The sequence below is a fragment of the Heteronotia binoei genome, chromosome 6 (assembly GCF_032191835.1).
Source record: "Heteronotia binoei isolate CCM8104 ecotype False Entrance Well chromosome 6, APGP_CSIRO_Hbin_v1, whole genome shotgun sequence".
NCBI classification, from domain to species: Eukaryota; Metazoa; Chordata; class Lepidosauria; order Squamata; family Gekkonidae; genus Heteronotia; species Heteronotia binoei.
This window is the reverse complement of record NC_083228.1, coordinates 138,148,727-138,166,627: the sequence shown is the minus strand read 5'-3', so window position 1 is coordinate 138,166,627 and position 17,901 is coordinate 138,148,727. Positions and strand designations below refer to the sequence as shown.

The window sequence follows — 17,901 nt, the reverse complement described above, 5'->3', positions numbered from 1 at the left end:
GTCTGTAACTGAATCTCTGTTCGCCATCAGGAAGGGATTATGGTCAAGTACCGGCGCTGAAATAGATCCAGTGCTGGAACCGTTTTGCCAGACGGGAATAACTGTGATCATTGTGACATAAGTAGTGAACGCTAGGGAACTCTGCTTGTGTGTGTGATCAGTTCTGTTGCACAGCAAGAGAGCCAGTGTGATGTCGTGCGTTGTTCCCAGCCTGTGGGTTGGGACCCAAGAACCACCCCCCACCCCAGTGGCTGCTCATGCCACTTAGTGCTTAGTTCTCATGGCCCTTTCTTGCACACCCAGGGAAATGCTGATTGCCACTTTGGGGTCAGGCAGCTGTTTTTCTCCAGGCTGATTTGGCAAGGGATCCTAGAGGTTTTTGCTGTCATTTGGGCACGGAACTGGGGTCACTGGAGATGTGTGTGCGGGGAGGGAGGGGGAGGTATTCGTGAAATCCCTGCATTGTGCAGGGGGTTGGACTAGATGATCCTGGAGGTCCCTTCTCACTCTACGATTCTGTGATTCTGTTTTATATGATTCCATTGGTCTCTCTTGTATTTGGAGTCCCAAGATCTCAACCTGGAAACGGTATCTTCTGTGTCATATGTTAGTTGGTATGCCTACCCGTTCCTTAATACGTCGATCAAGTAAAAAGTGTCCTGATGATTGCTAGAATTAGTTTATTAGAATCCTAGCGGGGATTAGAGGGAGCAATGGAGAAGGTGAGAGAGGTCAGAGGCTGGAGTGTGACTTCCCTATACAAAGCCTGTTGGGATGCTGCTTGCTTGGGGTTCATACCAAATAAAACAAACCACTCTGAAAAATGCTATTGCAAAATATAATTCATACAAGGAGAAGAGTGCACTTCAGCAACCTCACAATTTTACCTACCGCAGGTGCATATTTATGCACATATATACGCCCTTGCGCAAATAGTCCAAAATACCATAAATCCAGAAGAGAGCTCCAACGGACTGCTAGGAAAGTAATACCCATTTCGGACCACCAGGTCCTTCCTCCAGGGAGCGTTTTGCAAAACTTGCGGCATATGTGTAGAAAATATTCACAACGTTCAGTTCTTTCACAAATTCATGCGCAATTGGAACGTTATTGTCTTCGTCCGGTCAGCAAATTAATTGCGTAACGCAATTAACTTGCTGACCAGATGGAGGCAATTAAGATGGAGTCTCCCCCCTTCCCTTTTCCCAAAATACTAGAACTTGAGGGCATCTAATGAAACTGATGGGCAGTAGGTTGAGGACAGACAAAGGGAAAGACTGCTTTACACAGAGGGGGATTGAAAGGTGGAATTTGCTGCCAGAGGCTGTTACGACGGCCACATGAATAAAAAGCTTGAAAAAGGGATTAGATATATTCATGGAGAAGTCTTCAGTAGCTACTAGCCATGGGGACTGAGGTGAACCTCCACATTCAGAGGCACTAAACCTCTGAGTCCCAGAGTCGGGAGGCAACGTCAGGCGAAGATCTCAGCCTCTATGCCTTGTAGTTGGCCCGCAAGAAAAACTGGTTGGGCACTGGGGTCAGACTTGGAACTTCAAAGTAAAACGGACCATAGTTTGTAGCAGTGTAATCCATTTATTTGAGAACTAGTTGTCTATTTATTTATTTATTTATATTTGGACTTATATCCCGCCCTTCTCACCGAAGTGTCTCAGGGCGGCTCACAACATTATAATTTACATAGATTTGGTTTAAAAACATTTACAAATAAGTTAAAACCATAATTGATAAAACAAAATAGGAATAAAACCAGCGGTCTGTAGATGCATTTTTATTCCATCCAGAAGATGTTCTCATTGTCAGTTAGATGTTATAGGCCTGCCGGAAGAGGGCTGTCTTACAGGCCCTGCGGAACTGCCCTAGGTCCCGCAGGGCCCGCACCTCCTCCGGCAGCTGGTTCCACCAGTAAGGTGCCGTTATTGAGAAGGCCCGGTCCCTGGTGACCTTTAGACGGGCCTCCTTTGGCCCGGGACAAGGACGAGTTGAGATCGATGCAATTCAAAGCCAATCGTGCCATTTTAACCTCTAACATCAAAAGCTAAACAATAAAACCATTCTCACACTTTTGGGAGGTAATAGCCGGTTCCCAGGCCTCCTTATCTCATTCTCAAGGAAGGAACTCTGCTGGTTACCTTGGGGCTCACGATCTTCAAAGCCCTGTTACATTTGTTAGTGTTATGCTCGGAATTCCCATGGGAGCTGGTAACCGTTGCAAAAGTGTTTGAAGTGCAAACTCTTATTCAAGGGGTTAGTAGAATCATTCAAAATGGAGTTATTTAGGGCAAGGGGACATGAGCAGTTTAAAGCACATTTAAACAGGTAAGTTACAAGTGCTGACAACTGGGAGAGACAGGATGCTGGACTAGATGGACCCCTGGTCTGATCCAGCAGGGCTCTTCTCATGTTCTTAGGATATAAAAAGGTCAAGGTAGTCCCCTGTGCAAGCACCAGTCATTTCTGACTCTGGGGTGACGTCGCATCACGACATTTTCACGGCAGACTTTGGAAGGGGCCTCCAGGGTCATCTAGTCCAACCCCCTGCATAATGCTGGAAACTCACAAATACCTCCCCCTAAATTCACAGGATCTTTATTGCTGTCAGATGGCCATCCAGACTCTGGGGTGACGTTGCTTTCACGACGTTTTCACGGCAGACTTTTTACGGGGTGGTTTGCCATTGCCTTCCCTAGTCGTCTACGCTTTCCCCCCAGCAAGCTGGGGACTCATTTTATTGACCTCGGAAAGATGGAAGGCTGAGTCAACCTGGAGCCGGCTACCTGAACCCAGCTTCCACCGAGATCAAACTCAGGTCGTGAGCCGAGAGTTTGACTGCAGTACTGCAGCTTTACCACTCTGCGCCGCGGGGCTCTTAACATCTTATTTATTTATATCTTAGGATATAAATAAATGCGAACGCAAGAGAGAAATGATCTGGTGAACTTTTTTGCTTTCCTGCCTAGATTATTTGGCTTGCCTGCGGGGACTTCTGTTTGTTCACTGAGCAGTTGTCTTCCTGCCTGAGCGGTTGTGGAATAGAATTTGATATTTTGTGTTTGCTCGAGCAGCCGGAGCTCCTGATGGAGGTGAAACGTTGCTTAATTTCCAGGTGGTGGTGGGCCCCGACATCGTCCTCCCGGAAGGCACCGTCATCTCCTTACATCCCACAGACGAGGAAGAGGAAGACGACGACCAGTTCAGCGACGATTCCGGTGTGAATAAAGAGGAGAGCAAGGTGAAGCTGAAAGGTATGTGAGCTTTGGATCTATCTCAGTTAAGAACATAAGAACAGAAGAGAAGCCATGTTGGATCAGGCCAACGGCCCATCAAGTCCAACACTCTGTGTCACACAGTGGCAAAAAATTTTATATACACACACACACTGTGGCTAATAGCCACTAATGGACCTGTGCTCCATATTTTTATCTAAACCCCTCTTGAAGGTGGCTATACTTGTGGCCGCCACCACCTCCTGTGGCAGTGAATTCCACATGTTAATCACCCTTTGGGTGAAGAAGTACTTCCTTTTATCCGTTTTAACCTTTCTGCTCAGCAATTTCATCGAATGCCCACGAGTTCTTGTATTGTGAGAAAGGGAGAAAAGTACTTCTTTCTCTACTTTCTCCATCCCATGCATTATCTTGTAAACCTCTCTCATGTCACCCCGCAGTCGACGTTTCTCCAAGCTAAAGAGTCCCAAGCGTTTCAACCTTTCTTCATAGGGAAAGTGCTCCAGCCCTTTAATCATTCTAGTTGCCCTTCTCTGGACTTTCTCCAATGCTATAATATCCTTTTTGAGGTGCGGCGACCAGAACTGCACACAGTACTCCAAATGAGACCGCACCATCGATTTATACAGGGGCATTATGATACTGGCTGATTTGTTTTCAATTCCCTTCCTAATAATTCCCAGCATGGCGAGGACCGGTTGGATATATCTCCCACCCTCTTCCTAAGGGTCTCTTGACTCTCCAGAGTTGCTTTGTTGGAGATTGCAGAGAGATGCCGACAGGAAAGGCTCGCTTTGCTTCCAGTTACTAAAGCCACTGAGGTTATATCATTTAAATAAAGAACCTGTCTTTCATTTCTCCCCTCCCCCCAGTCTCTTTTTTAATTAAACTGTAAAAAAAAATGATATACGACAAGTGCAGTCAAATATTCACAAAATCTTAACCCTTTAGATCCTCCCTCCCCCAGACAAAAACCCTTTAGATCCTCCCTCCCCCAGACACATCTATGCCATTATCCTAGGATCCGATTCAGACAGGCAAAGTTCAAGAAGTAGATACAATACGATCAACATGAAAAGCTGCAAAATAAACTCCCTACATAGAGAGTACATACTGACAGGTTCAAAAGAGGCTCAGCTTATAGAATGCACGGAATGCACAGGGTGAACTAATTTCCCAGAAAAGGAGGGCGAAGGGGAAAGGGGGGGGGGAAGCAAACAAACAAGCTAACAGAAATACACACAATAAAGACAAAAATTATTGTGAATCTGGCTTTCATGTTGGGAAGAGAAGAATGCAGAGGCAAAAAATTAGTCTCAGCCTGTGGACAGCTTTGGAATTCTGAATCTGGATGGTGAGCGTAATCACAAAATGGCTGCCACTAGAGGCGGAGCCGACTGCAAGGAGTGAGGTCAGAACTCTTAACAGCAGTGGCCCCGATTCTGGCAGAGGCTCTGTTTAATAGGGTTCTTTTAAAATGAATGTATGGTTTAAGCCGGGGTAACCAAACTTGCTTAATGTAAGAGCCACACAGAGTAAGCGTCAGATGTTTGAAGCTGCAGGGCAGGAAGGTGGCGGCGGCTACAAGCATAGCCAGCTTTAAGAGGGGATTGGATAAAAATATGGAGCAGAGGTCCATCGGTGGCTATTAGCCACAGTATGTATATATATACGTGTGTATGTGTGTATATGTATGTACGTAAATATGTGTGTGTATATGTATGTACATAAATATGTGTGTGTATATGTAATGTGTAATATATATATATACACACACACACATATATATTGGCCACTGTGTGACAGAGTGTTGGACTGGAGGGGCCATTGGCCTGATCCAACATGGCTTCTCTTATGTTCTTAGGAAGGAAGGAAGACAAAGAGATGGGGGGGAGAGAGATGTGGAAAGAAAGCAACTTTAACTTTGAAGGCATTCCCCAAGCTGGCAACTGGCTTGCCTTGAAAAAGTGACTTTAAATGCGTTCTCCAAGCTGGCCGATGGGGTGGGGGGCTTCAAGAGCCAAGCAATCCGTGTTCCCTCTAAACTGAGTTAGAATTTTTGCTTACAAGATTCCACAGCTTCGAGGGAGCGTTGCACACGATACGCGTGCAGCTGCCACATGTGGCTCCCGAGCCACAGTTTGGCCACCTCTGCACTGTCTCAATCAGCATGCCATTGCTTGGACCCGCCTGCCATGAGATCAATCCAACGCTGCTGCCGTCTCCTTCTAGGTTATAACACGGCAGAAGTCGGCTCTGAAGGGAGAGGTTACGTCTGGAAAGCAGACAGCAAGAACGACGTGGACGAGGAGGAGCAAAGGCAGAGTCTATGGGGTGAGCAGCTGGTCTGTGTGTGGTTAGGGCCTGTTGATGGGCTGCCGCAGCTATTGGAAGACGGCCCGAAAACACTTGCGCAGTTCCTCTTGTGATGACTTGGCATTTTGCTAGAATGCAGGTGCATCAGCATACGTCAGCGGGGTTGCCACTTTCTGGAAAGTCAGGGAAATGGAAATTGGTCAGGGAAATTGGTCTGAAGTCAGGGAAATCGTGATTAAAATATATTCCAGCAGTGGATTTTTGACCTGATGTGTCACTGGCGACCAGCGTTCCCTCTAAGCTGAGTTAGTGTGAGCTAGCTCATAGTTTTTTAGCTCACGCATTGTTGTCTTAGCTCAGGAATGGTTCACACACGTTTGTCTTAGCTCGGGAAAAATGACCCCAGAGCAAACTACTTTATGCAGTAGCCCACAAGAGTCCACAGCTCAGAGGGAGTATTTCCCCTCTCTGTATTCCACTAGAACAAGTGTGGTTTGGCTGTGGAGGACCCTAACATGGTGAACTGGATTTGATTCCCCACTCCTCCTCCATGTGAGCCCTGCTGGGTGACCTTGGGCCAATCTCTGAGAGCCAGTCTTGTGTAGTGATTAAGTGCATGGACTCTTATCCAGGGAAACCAGGTTTGATTCCCCACTCCTCCACTTGCAACTGCTGGAATGGCCTTGGGTCAGCCATAGCTCTCTTATCTAGGAGAACAGGGTTTGATTCCCCACTCCTCCAGTTGCAGCTGCTGGAATGGCCTTGGGTCAGCCATAGCTCTGGCAGGAGTTGTCCTTGAAAGGGCAGCTGCTGTGAGAGCCCTCTCAGCCCCACCCACTTCACAGGGTGTCTGTTGTAGGGGGAGAAGATATAGGCGATTGTAAGCCACTCTGAGTCTCTGATTTAGAGAGAAGGGTGGGGTATAAATCCAATCTCCTCCTTCTCCTTCTTCTCCTGAGAACCAGTTTGGTGTAGTGGTGAAGTGTGCAGACTCTTATCTGGGAGAACCGGGTTTGATTCCCCACTCCTCCACTTGCACCTGCTGGAATGGCCTTGAGTCAGCCATAACTCTGGCACAGGTTGTCCTTGAAAGGGCAGCTGCTGTGAGAGCCCTCTCAGTCCCACCCACCTCACAGGGTGTCTGTTGTGGGGGAGGAAGGGAAAGGGGATTGTGAGCCACTCAGACTCTGGGATTCGGGGTGGAGGGTGGGATATAAATCCAATATCATCATCTTCGTCTTCTCAACCCCACCTATTTCACAAGGTGTCTTTTATGGGGAGAGGAACGGAAAAGCGATTGGAAGCTGCTACCAACACCAGAGCCAAATCGTATTATAACCCCAAGTGACTAGAAACACTGAAAAAATATATCACAATATTTTTTTAGCGATGATATCAAAACTATACTAAATATAGACAATAGAAGTATCAGGTCTCTCAGTGAGTGTACACGAGTATACAGTAAAAGATATTCAACAAGGTATTGGCATAAGCTCCTTCTGGGGTCACAAAGACTTTTCAGGTCCACTGTGTTAATTCAAGAGGCTGAAATAATGAGTCCCAATGGTCCCAAAGGATCCAGAAGAGCCAGTCTCAACTACAAGCAGTTGACTGTTTGCATGGCTTAAGAGCCAGTTCGGTGTAGTGGTTAAGTGTGCGGACTCTTATCTGGGAGAACCGCGTTTGATTCCCCACTCCTCCGCTTACAGCTGCTGGAATGGCCTTGGGTCAGCCATAGCTCTCGCAGAGGTTGTCCTTGAAAGGGCAGCTTCTGTGAAAGCCCTCTCAGCTCCACCCACCTCACAGGGTGTCTGTTGTGGGGGGAGAAGATATAGGTGATTGTGAGCCGCTCTGCGTCTCTGATTCAGAGAGGATGGGGTATAAATCTGCAGTCTTCTACTCCCCCTCCTCCTCTTCTTCTTTCTTCTTCTTTCTCCTTCTCCTTCTCCTCCTTCCTTTAAAAACTTCCAGGGTTGGGAATAGCAATATTATCACAGTTCCACATGAATACACGGTAGGCAAAGATTTACAAAATGGCATGCTTTGAGACTCCTTTTGGGTAGAGGAAAGCAGGATCTACAAACCAGCTCTTCTCCTAGGCCCCACGTTAAGCGCAGAAGAAGAGAGCGAGACGGAAAGCGACGTGAGCCTGGGGTCTGAGCATTCGGGTAGTCGGGCAGCTTCCCCTCAGCTGGATGACATCAAAGGTGAGTAGCTGACGTCCCTGGACCTCCCGTGAGCTCTGCGTGCAGCCGTCTTCCAGCATTGCTTCTAGGAGGAGGGGACGGGGAAACCAATAACACAGAAATATCCCACTCTGGCTATGGGTTTTTGGGGTTTTCTCCCCCACCGACTTGGGACCTGATGCCAGCTTCGAATGCCAGCTTTTCTTCCATGCACACTGGCATTGCCCTCTTGCGATCGTAATAACCTGTTGTTGCTTTGATCCCAGTCTTCCAGAACGAGGTCCTGGGGACTTTGCAACGGGGAGAAGAGGAGAACATCTCCTGCGACAACCTGGTTTTGGAGATCAACTCTCTCAAGTAAGGCAGCGTTCTCCATCCTTCTGAACCTCAGGGGCTGGGGGGCTAATACCGGTACCTTTCCAGCCTGACTTCGTCCCAGCAGACAAGCACTGCGGGATCCTTACACGCTCCTGCTTGGACGGTGTAAGGATCTGTGGGCAACAGAGCAGTTTAGAACAAAGCATTTCTTACAGGCCTGGGAAACGCTGTGCCCCATTTTGGGGTCAATGTGTGTCAAAGGAGAAGGTCGTATATAACCTGAACTGTGCAAAAGGCCAATGCTCATGACCCCAACGCTGCAAAATTAAAACCACTTTTATATCCAGTATGCACAAGTAAACAATGCAAGTTCACATGCAACACAATTGCAGTTTTGAAATGCTGTTGACTGGAACGGACACTTCTAAATCCTGTCCTTCCACTGCTTGCAACAAATGTCCATATTTAAAGAGCCGCCGCTCTGTTTCTTCACGTCCTTCCTGTGCGTGGAATATGGCGACTGATGACCCAGTTCTTTGGTTGATGATAAATTCAGTGATTATTGTTCCCAAGATGAAAATAGCGCAACGGTGAACCGGTAATCATTCCATTTCCCACGAATGCTTCTACTGGCGCGTATCCATTGTTTGGAACAGAATTTCAGGCGATATAGATCGCAGTCTCCTCATTCGAGTCAAAATTTCAGACCGGCGTCTCCGGCAGCGTTGGGGGTCGTGAGCATTGGCTTTTTGCACAGTCCGTTTTGGGGTCAGGCAGTAATTTTTCTCCAGGCCGGTTTGGCCAGGGATCCTGGAGGGATTTTGTGGGTTGGTCATTGTTTTTTTGCCATCTTCAGGGCTTGGAGCTGTGGTCACTGGGTGTGTGTGGGGAGGTACTTGGGAATTGCCTACATTGTGCAGGGAAAACGTCGTGATGCGACGTCGCCCCAGAGTCAGAAACGACCGGTGCTTGCCCAGGGGACTACCTTCGCCTTTGCAGGGGTTTCAGGCTAGATGACCCTGGAGGTCTCTTCCAGGGTCTGATTCTATTATTCATTTTGGATTCCCTCCTGAAGCCAGCTGGGGGCACTCCACAGGAGTCCTCCCTTTCTGCAGCTTTCTGTAGTTAGCATAGGTGTTTGGCCGGTGTCAGGTCTAGAGCTGTCTTCAATAATAACAGGAAAGGAAAGGTCCCCTGTGCAAGCACCAGTCGTTTCTGACTCTGGGGTGACGTTGCTTTCACAACGTTTTCACGGCAGACTTTTGACGGGGTGGTTTGCCATTGCCTTTCCCCAGTCATCTACCCTATCAGGCCCGCGAGCGACTGTCTGTCATCTGTTTCCTTCTCGCTATATCTTGCTTACTTCTGCATAACAGCTTGCTCTGCAAGGCTTGCTCAATTGCTCAGGAGCTGCAGAGCAAAACCTCTATTTTCTCCATTGGCTGAGGCTCCCCCTCGTGGGGAGGAAGAGCTTGCTTTGCCAAGCTGTTAGGAGCCCTTCGAGGACCTGATTTGGCCCCTGAATTGCATGTTTGACACCCCTGTATTAAACTGTGCTCCAGTTTGAGATCATGCTGAGTACTCATTTTACCGACCTCGGAAGGCTGAGTCAGCCTCGAGCCGGCTACCTGAAAACCCAGCTTCCACCGGGGATCGAACTCAGGTCGTGAGCAGAGCTTAGGACTGCAGTACTGCAGCTTTAACACTCTGCGCCAGTGGGCTCTTTCAATAATAACAGCTCTCCATTTAATCAGGATTAGCGTTTATTGTAAGACAGGATAGTACCACTGGTGAGGCCAGTGGCGAAATTAAGGCGGTTCAAACGGAGGTGAATATATATATATAGAAGCAGTTAGCCAATACATGCACGCCTAATTTTCTGGTGCGAGCTAAGTTCAAAACACTAAATCAGGGGCGGCCAAACTTGCTAAATGTAAGAGCCACATAGAATAAATGTCAGATGTTTGAGAGCCGCAAGACGTGAATGTCAGATGTTGAGAGCCGCAAGACAGGAAGGGAGGGAGGGAAGGAAGGTGGAAAGAAAGCTGATAAGATGGGTGGAGGGAGAGGTAGAAAGAAAATAACTTTAAATGCAATCTCCAAGCCACCAGCTGGCTTGACTCGGAGAAGCGATCTACCTTCTCCAAGCCAGCCGACGGGGCGGTGGGGGCTTCGAGAACCACACAATATGAGTGAAAGAGCCACATGTGGCTTCAGAGCCACAGTTTGGCCATCCTGTCCTATATCTTCCCTCCCACACCCAACAGACACCCTGTGAGGTGGGTGGGGCTGGGAGGACTCTCCCAGCAGTTGCCCTTTCAAGAGCTATGGCTCACCCAAGGCCATCCCAGCAGGTGCAAGTGGAGGAGTGGGGAATCAAACCCAGTTCTCCCAGATAAGAGTCCGCACACTTAACCACTACACCAAACTGGCCCTTTCAAGGACAACCTCTGTGAGAGCTACAGCTGACCTAAGGCCATTCCAGCAGGTGCAAGTGGAGGAGTGGGGAATCAAACCCGGTTCTCCCAGATAAGAGTCGGCGCACTTAACCGCTACACCAAGCTAGCTCTCCATTTACACTTATTATGGACCAGTGTGAACGTTCAGTTGGTTTCAGAGCTAGATTGGAGTCCCGTAGCACGCAGAACCAGGAGGCAACATTAGGGGAAGGCCTCGGCCTTTTGTGCTCTGTTGTTCGCTGTCCAGAGGAACTTGTTGGAGGTGGTGTGCCATTTCCCGCCTCTGCGTAGCAACCCTGCGCTTCCTCGGTGGACTCCCATCCAAGGACTAACTGGAGCCGATTCTGCTTGGCTTCCAAGATCTGATACGATCGGGCTAGTATCAGCTACCCAGGTCAGGGCGTTCGCGTGGCCATAAGTAGCTCTGCAGGCTGAGTGCAAGAATGGAGGTGGCATAATGCCTTGGAATAATAATAATAATAATAATAAATAATAATAATAAATTTATTCTTATATCCCGCCCTCCCCTGCCAAAGGCGGGCTCAGGGCAGCTCACAAACATGGAATTCCAGTAAATTCAAGTAAAATTCCAGAATTCAAATAAAACAATGTATCTCCCCCCCCCCCCCAGGTATGCCTATAATATTGGCCTGAAGGAAGTGATGGAGGTGCTGAGCAAGGTGGTCCTGGAGTTCCCCCTGCAGCAGATCAACGCCGAAAAGGATCCGCAACACTACTGCACGCTGGTCGTCCCTGTGAGTAGGCCCTCCTCCCTTGCTCGACTCAAAGTCTCTTTTTATTCCTTGGGTGTCCATTTCCTGTCTCTGGAGACAGGCAGTGTTTGCTCTTCCAGAATTACTCTCCTGACCCCCTGGTGGCCTTGAAGGTCCATTACCAGATTGTTGCTAATGGCATATGACTATTCAGCACTCCGTGAGAGTTTTGATTAATACGTGTATTGAGAAACAATGTTTAACCGCAGTAATATCCGCATATTAATCCGGAAATATTTTACAGACATAAGAACATAAGAGAAGCCATGTTGGATCAGGCCAGTGGCCCATCCAGTACAACACTTGGTGTCAAACAGTGGCCAAAAACCCCAGGTGCCATCAGGAGGTTCACCAGTGGGGCCAGAACACCAGAAGCCCTCCCACTGTTGCCTCCTCCAAGCACCAAGAATACAGACATACGAACAGAAGCCGTGTTGGATCAGGCCAATGGCCCATCCAGTCCAACACTCTGCGTCACAGAAGAACATAAGAGAAGCCATGTTGGATCAGGCCAATGGCCCATCCAGTCCAACACTCTGTGTCACATAAGAACATAAGGGAAGCCATGTTGGATCAGGCCAATGGCCCCTCCAGTCCAACACTGTCACACAGTGGCCAAAAAAATTATATATGTATACAGACATATATATACACACTGTGGCTAATAGCCACTGATGGACCTCTGTTCCATATTTTTATCTAACCTCCTCTTGAAGCTGGCTATGCTTGTAGCCGCCGCCACCTCCTGTGGCAGTGAATTCCACATGTGAATCACCCTTTGGGTGAAGAAGGACTTCCTTTTATCCGTTTTAACCTGACAGCTCAGCAATTTCATCGAATGCCCACGAGTGCTTGTATTGTGAGAAAGGGAGAAAAGGACTTCTTTCTCTACTTTCTCCATCCCATGCATCATCTTGTCAACCTCTGTCATGTCACCCCGCAGTCGACGTTTCTCCAAGCTAAAGAGCCCCAACCGTTTTAACCTTTCTTCATAGGGAAAGTGTTCTATCCTAGTAGCAGTGACTTTTTACTTCTGGCCCAAGGAAATTTCCCCGGTACTGATAGCTCAAATTTGGCACGCTAATTTTTTTTTTAAAAAAATTAATTGCTGCGATGAGATGATGGAATAGCGAAATTAACTTTTTAAGCCTTGGGAACAATTGATTATAGCTGTTAACCATTGTTAGGAAAAGCTTCTATAAATATAAATTATTTGTTAAGCGGGTCTCTTTCTCCTGCAATGCTGGGGGGGGGGGGGTCGGCTCACAGTTTACTGTTCTGATTTAAAAAAAAAGAAAACAATTAAATTAAAACAAAAGAAAGCGAAGTAGTGGCAGCTGTTAAAATCCAGTCTGTTTTTAAAGGTGTTGAAGTAAGGCTGAATCTTTGCATTTGGAGATGCCCGCAGCGATAGCGAGCGGCCAGTAGGGGGAACTTTGCCGCATTGTGGGATCCGGGTATCAACTGCTAGGGGGCAAACACCATTCACTCCTGCCCCTGGGAACAAACGGCACCATGATGAAATTAAAACCCTACCCAGTAGAATTCTCAGCTTTGCAGAGTATTTCGCTAGAGTTATGCAGCGGTTAGGTTGTCGAAATAGGATCTGGGAGGGCCGGACTGGAATCTCAACGTTGGGAGCTTGCGGGGCCAGTCACATACTCTCAGCCTAGCCGATCTCACTGGGTTGCTGCGAGGAGAAAACAGGGAAAGGGAGAATATTGCAAGCTGCCTCTGGTCTGGGAAGGAAAGTGGAATACATACAAAGTAAATAAATAAGCTGGTTTAGGCCAGGGGTGGCCAAACAGTGGCTCAGGAGCCACATGTAGCTCTTTCACACATAGTGTGTGGCTCTCAAAGCTCCACCCCCCCCCCATCATCCAGTTTGGAGAAGGCATTTCTCTCTTTAAATCACTTTGCCAAGCCGGATGGCGGCTTGGAGCATGCATTTAAAATTAAAGTTGCTTTCTTTCCATCTCTCTCCCCATCTTCCTTCCTACCTACCTACCTACATCTGACGCTCATGTCTTGCAGCTCTCAAATATTTGACGCTTACTCTATTTGGCTCTTATGTTAAGCAAGTTTGGCCACCCCTGGTTTAGACCTTTCTGCCTCACTGCTTAGTCTAGTTATACTGAATGGTTTCTGGAAGTTCTTCTGTGTTCGTTTTAAAGCCTTAAATTGCTTTTCTTTGTCTCGTGCATGCCTTGGCTGTTAGCAGAAATGTAATTCGTTCCAAGAAAAAAAACAGGACAAGGCTTTTTTGTGAGCTTTTTCAAACTGGGATGATTGTCTAGAACTCAGATGTTTTCCCTTTGGAGGGTGGAAGCGTGTGTGTGTGTGTGTGAATAAAGCCTGGGGGAAAAACAAAGCGATTTCATATAGAACAAGCTGTCCAGTTTTTCAAATAAAAAATACGTGCTTTACGGCTGGATGCACAAAAAAAAAAATCCTTTCATATTTAAGCTTGTTCAGTAAACAGATCAGCCTGCTTGTAACGTCAAGGTAATTTTAAAAAGAAGACCACGAAAACAAAAAAAAATTTGAATCCTTATAAGCGTTTTTATAACGTATCGGGTCACTAGCGAAGAACTTTCTTTCCTTTCTTTGGGTATCACTTCAGTCTCCAGTGTATAACGATCTAAAAAGAAGAGGGGAGCGTGAGGTTTGTGCGGCTTTCACTTCCTGCCAGAGCGATGTGCCAATTGTGCAGTGCCCCAGGGTCCTCAAGAGATCTTTGCGGTTAAAACCGCTGTCGTCATCAGCTGCCGAGCCTTTAGAGGGGAGCCGAGCTGGGGTCCAGTTGGACTATGGGTTTGAGCACATTATCGAATGTGGATGTTGCTATAGGTCGGGGCGGCCAAACTTAACATAAGAACAGAAGAGAAGCCATGTTGGATCAGGCCAGTGGCCCATCCAGTCCAACACTCTGTGTCACATAGAACATAAGAGAAGCCATGTTGAATCAGGCCAGTGGCCCCTCCAGTCCAACACTCTGTGTCACATAAGAACATAAGAGAAGCCATGTTGGATCAGGCCAGTGGCCCCTCCAGTCCAACACTCTGAGTCACATAAGAACATAAGAGAAGCCCTGTTTGGTGTAGTGGTTAAGTGTGCGGACTCTTATCTGGGAGAACCGGGTTTGATTCCCCACTCCTCCACTTGCACCTGCTGGAATGGCCTTGGGTCAGCCATAGTTATCACAGAGGTTGTCCTTGAAAGGGCAGCTGCTGTGAGAGCCCTCTCCAGCCCCACCCACCTCACAGGGTGTTTGTTGTGGGGGTGGAAGGTAAAGGAGATTGTGAGCCGCTCTGAGACTCTTCGGAGTGGAGGGCGGGATATAAATCCAATATCATCTTCTTCTTCATCTTCTTCTGTTGGATCAGGCCAGTGGCCCATCCAGTCCAACACTCTGTGTCACATAAGAACAGAAGAGAAGCCATGTTGGATCAGGCCAATGGCCCATCCAGTCCAACACTCTGTGTCTCAGTGGCAAAAAAAAAAAAAAAAAAATACACACACACACACACACACATACACTGTGGCTAATAGCCACTGATGGACCTCTGCTCTATATTTTTATCTAACCCCCTCTTGAAGTTGGCTATGCTTGTAGCCGCCACCCTCTCCTGTGGCAGTGAATTCCACATGTTAATCACCCTTTGGGTGAAGAAGTGCTTCCTTCTATTCGTTTTAACCTGACTGCTCTGCAATTTCATTGAATGCCCACGAGCTCTTGTATTGTGAGAAAGGGAGAAAAGTACTTCTTTCTCTACCTTCTCCATCCCATGCGTAATCTTGTCAACCTCTATCATGTCGCCCTGCAGTCGATGTTTCTCCAAGCTAAAGAGCCCCAAGCGTTTTAACCTTTCTTCATAGGGAAAGTGTTCCAAACCTTGAATCATTCTATTTGCCCTTTTCTGGACTTTTTTCAGTGCTATAACATCCTTTTTGAGGTGCGGCGACCAGAACTGCACACAGTACTCCAAATGAGACCGCACCATCGATTTATACAGGGGCATTATGATACTGGCTGATTTGTTTTCTATTCCCTTCCTAATAATTCCCAGCATTATGCTAATTGCTTCGCATAAGCAAGTTTGGATCCTGTTACCGTTAGGTGGATCTGTAACTGGTTGACAGGTCGCACCCAAAGAGTGCTTGAGAATTCCTCATCCTCTTGGAGAGGAGTGGCAAGTGGAGTGCCTCAAGGATCTGTCCTGGGACCTGTTTTGTTCAACATCGTTATCAATGTTTTGGATGAAGGGGTAGAGGGAATGCTGAAAACATTTGCCGACGATACTAAATTGGGAGGGGTTGCAAACACAGAAGACGACAGAAACAGGATGCAGAATGACCCTGACAGTGTCAGCTTGTATGCCTTGAAGTTTGCTTTTGTATTTGAAATGTTTATTTACTCCTAACTAACCCTATAATTCCTTGCTTCACTAACACCAGTGCAACAGGGGAATGTGGAAGATGGACGGGAGGGGTGATTAAGGTGCCAAAGGTCTTTGAAGTGCAAAACATCTAGCTGGTTCCCAGGCGTCTGCCAGAGACGAGCAAGGCCACAGCAGGGGAGGAGAGACAGGCTGTGTATGGGGGAAGATAACAGATATGTGAACTGGTTACTTTCAGCGGAAAGGCCCTTGCTTTATTATGAGAAGTGATTTAAAACCCCTTTGCTTTGATGTATACCCATAAATGCTTATGCTCAAGCTTACCTCGCTATTAGTATCAATGAACCTGCGTAGAGAGTAACATTGTTGTAATCAATAAATGGAAACTTAATTTTGAACAAAGACAAGTCTCTTCATTCTTGGAACTTCAATGCCCCTCCGCTGACATACAGGCTGGAAAACTGGGCTAAAAGCAATAAAATGAATTTTAACCGGGATAAATGTCAAGTTCTGCATTAAGGTTGGAAAAATCCAATGTGTGCTTAAAGGATGGGGAGACTTGTCTAAGCAGTAGTATGTGCGAGTAGGGTCTTGGGGTCTTAATGGACCATACGCTGAACATGAGTCAACAGTGTGATGCGGTGGCTGAAAAAGCATATGCAATTTTGGGCTGTGCCAAGAGAAGTCTAGTGTCCAGATCACATGAAGTGATGGTATCGCTTTACTCTGCTCTGGTAAGACCTCCCTGGAGTATTGTGTTCAGTTTTGGGCACCTCATTTTAAGAAGGATGTAGACAAGCTGGAACGGGTCCAGAGGAGGGTGACGAAGATGGTGAGGGGTCTGGAGACCAAGTCCTATGAAGAAAGGTTGAAGGAGCTGGGGATGTTTAGCCTGCAGAGGAGGCGGCTGAGAGGTGATATCATCACCATCTTCAAGTCCTTGAAGGGCTGTCATCTAGAGGATGGTGTGGAATTGTTTTCTGTGGCCCCAGAAGGTAGGACCAGAACCAACGGGTTGGAATTAAATCAAAAGAGTTTCCGGCTCAACATTAGGAAGGACTTCCTGACCGTTGGAGCGACTCCTCAGTGGAACAGGCTTCTTTGGGAGGTGGTGGGCTCTCCTTCCTTGGAGGTTTTTAAACAGAGGCTGGATGGCCATCTGACAGCAATGAAGATCCTGTGAATTTAGGACGAGGGGTTTGTGAATTTCCTGCATTGTGCTGGGGGTTGGACTAGATGACCCTAGAGGTCCCTTCCAGCTCTAGGATTCTGTGAATTGTTTTCTGTGGCCTCAGAAGGTAGGGCCAGAACCAGTGGGTTGAAATGAAATCAAAAGAGTTTCCGGCTCAGCATGAGGAAGAACTTCCTGACCGTTAGAGCGACTCCTCAGTGGAACAGGCTTCCTCCTTGGGAGGTGGTGGGCTCTCCTTCCTTGGAGGTTTTTAAACAGAGGCTAGATGGCCATCTGACAGCAATGAGGATCCTATGAATTTAGGACGAGGGGTTTGTGAATTTCCTGCATTGTGCAGGGGGTTGGACTAGATGGCCCTGGAGGTCCCTTCCAACTCTAAGATTCTATCACTGTGGGTTTGAGGATATTATCAAAGGCGAATGTTGCTATAGATCAGGGGCGGCCAAACCTGCTTCGCATAAGAGCCGCATAGGACAGCACCAGTGCCACTCGAGGCAGCACAGTTGACTATATTGTAATCACTTTCTTTGCATCCGCCAATGGAGACGCCAAGCTGTTGGCCTCATTCTCTTCCGTTTTATCCTCACAAACAGCCCTGTGAGGTAGGTTAGGCTGAGAGGGCGTGGGAATGGCCCAAGGCTCGCCCAGCAAGGTTCCGTGGAGGTGTGGGGATTTGAACCTGGGTTTCCCAGATCCTAGCCCAGGGGCGGCCAAACTCGCTTAACGTAAGAGCCGCAGAGGGAACGCCAGATGTTTTTTAGAGCCGGAAGGAAAATAGATGGGGAAGAGGGAGAGAGAGGCGGAAAGAAAGCAACTTTAAATGCGTTCTCCAAGTCTCTGGTTGGCTTGGCGATTTAGAGAGAGAAATGCCTTCTCCAAGGTGGCCGATAGGTCAATGGGGGTGTCAAGAGCCGCAAGATATGTGTGAAAGAGCCACATGTGGCTCCCGAGCCACAGTTTTTCCCACCCCTGCTGTAGATGCCAGTCAGAAGTCCCTGCACTCTTATTC

General features: G+C 47.6%; 2 protein-coding genes across 2 annotated transcripts in view; both read left to right on the top strand.

The window, feature by feature from the left end:
* The window catches only part of LOC132574464 (cytochrome P450 2J2-like), a 585,507-nt gene that overhangs the window by 359,670 nt on the left and 207,936 nt on the right, over positions 1-17,901 (top strand). The window lies entirely within an intron of this gene.
* EIF2B5 (eukaryotic translation initiation factor 2B subunit epsilon) overlaps positions 1-17,901 on the top strand; it is a 58,580-nt gene that overhangs the window by 33,419 nt on the left and 7,260 nt on the right. The window contains exons 9-13 of the mRNA XM_060242710.1: positions 3,128-3,266; positions 5,481-5,582; positions 7,664-7,771; positions 8,017-8,107; positions 11,159-11,282. Coding sequence (XP_060098693.1) covers positions 3,128-3,266; positions 5,481-5,582; positions 7,664-7,771; positions 8,017-8,107; positions 11,159-11,282 — 564 coding nt within the window. The remainder of the gene's footprint in view (positions 1-3,127; positions 3,267-5,480; positions 5,583-7,663; positions 7,772-8,016; positions 8,108-11,158; positions 11,283-17,901) is intronic.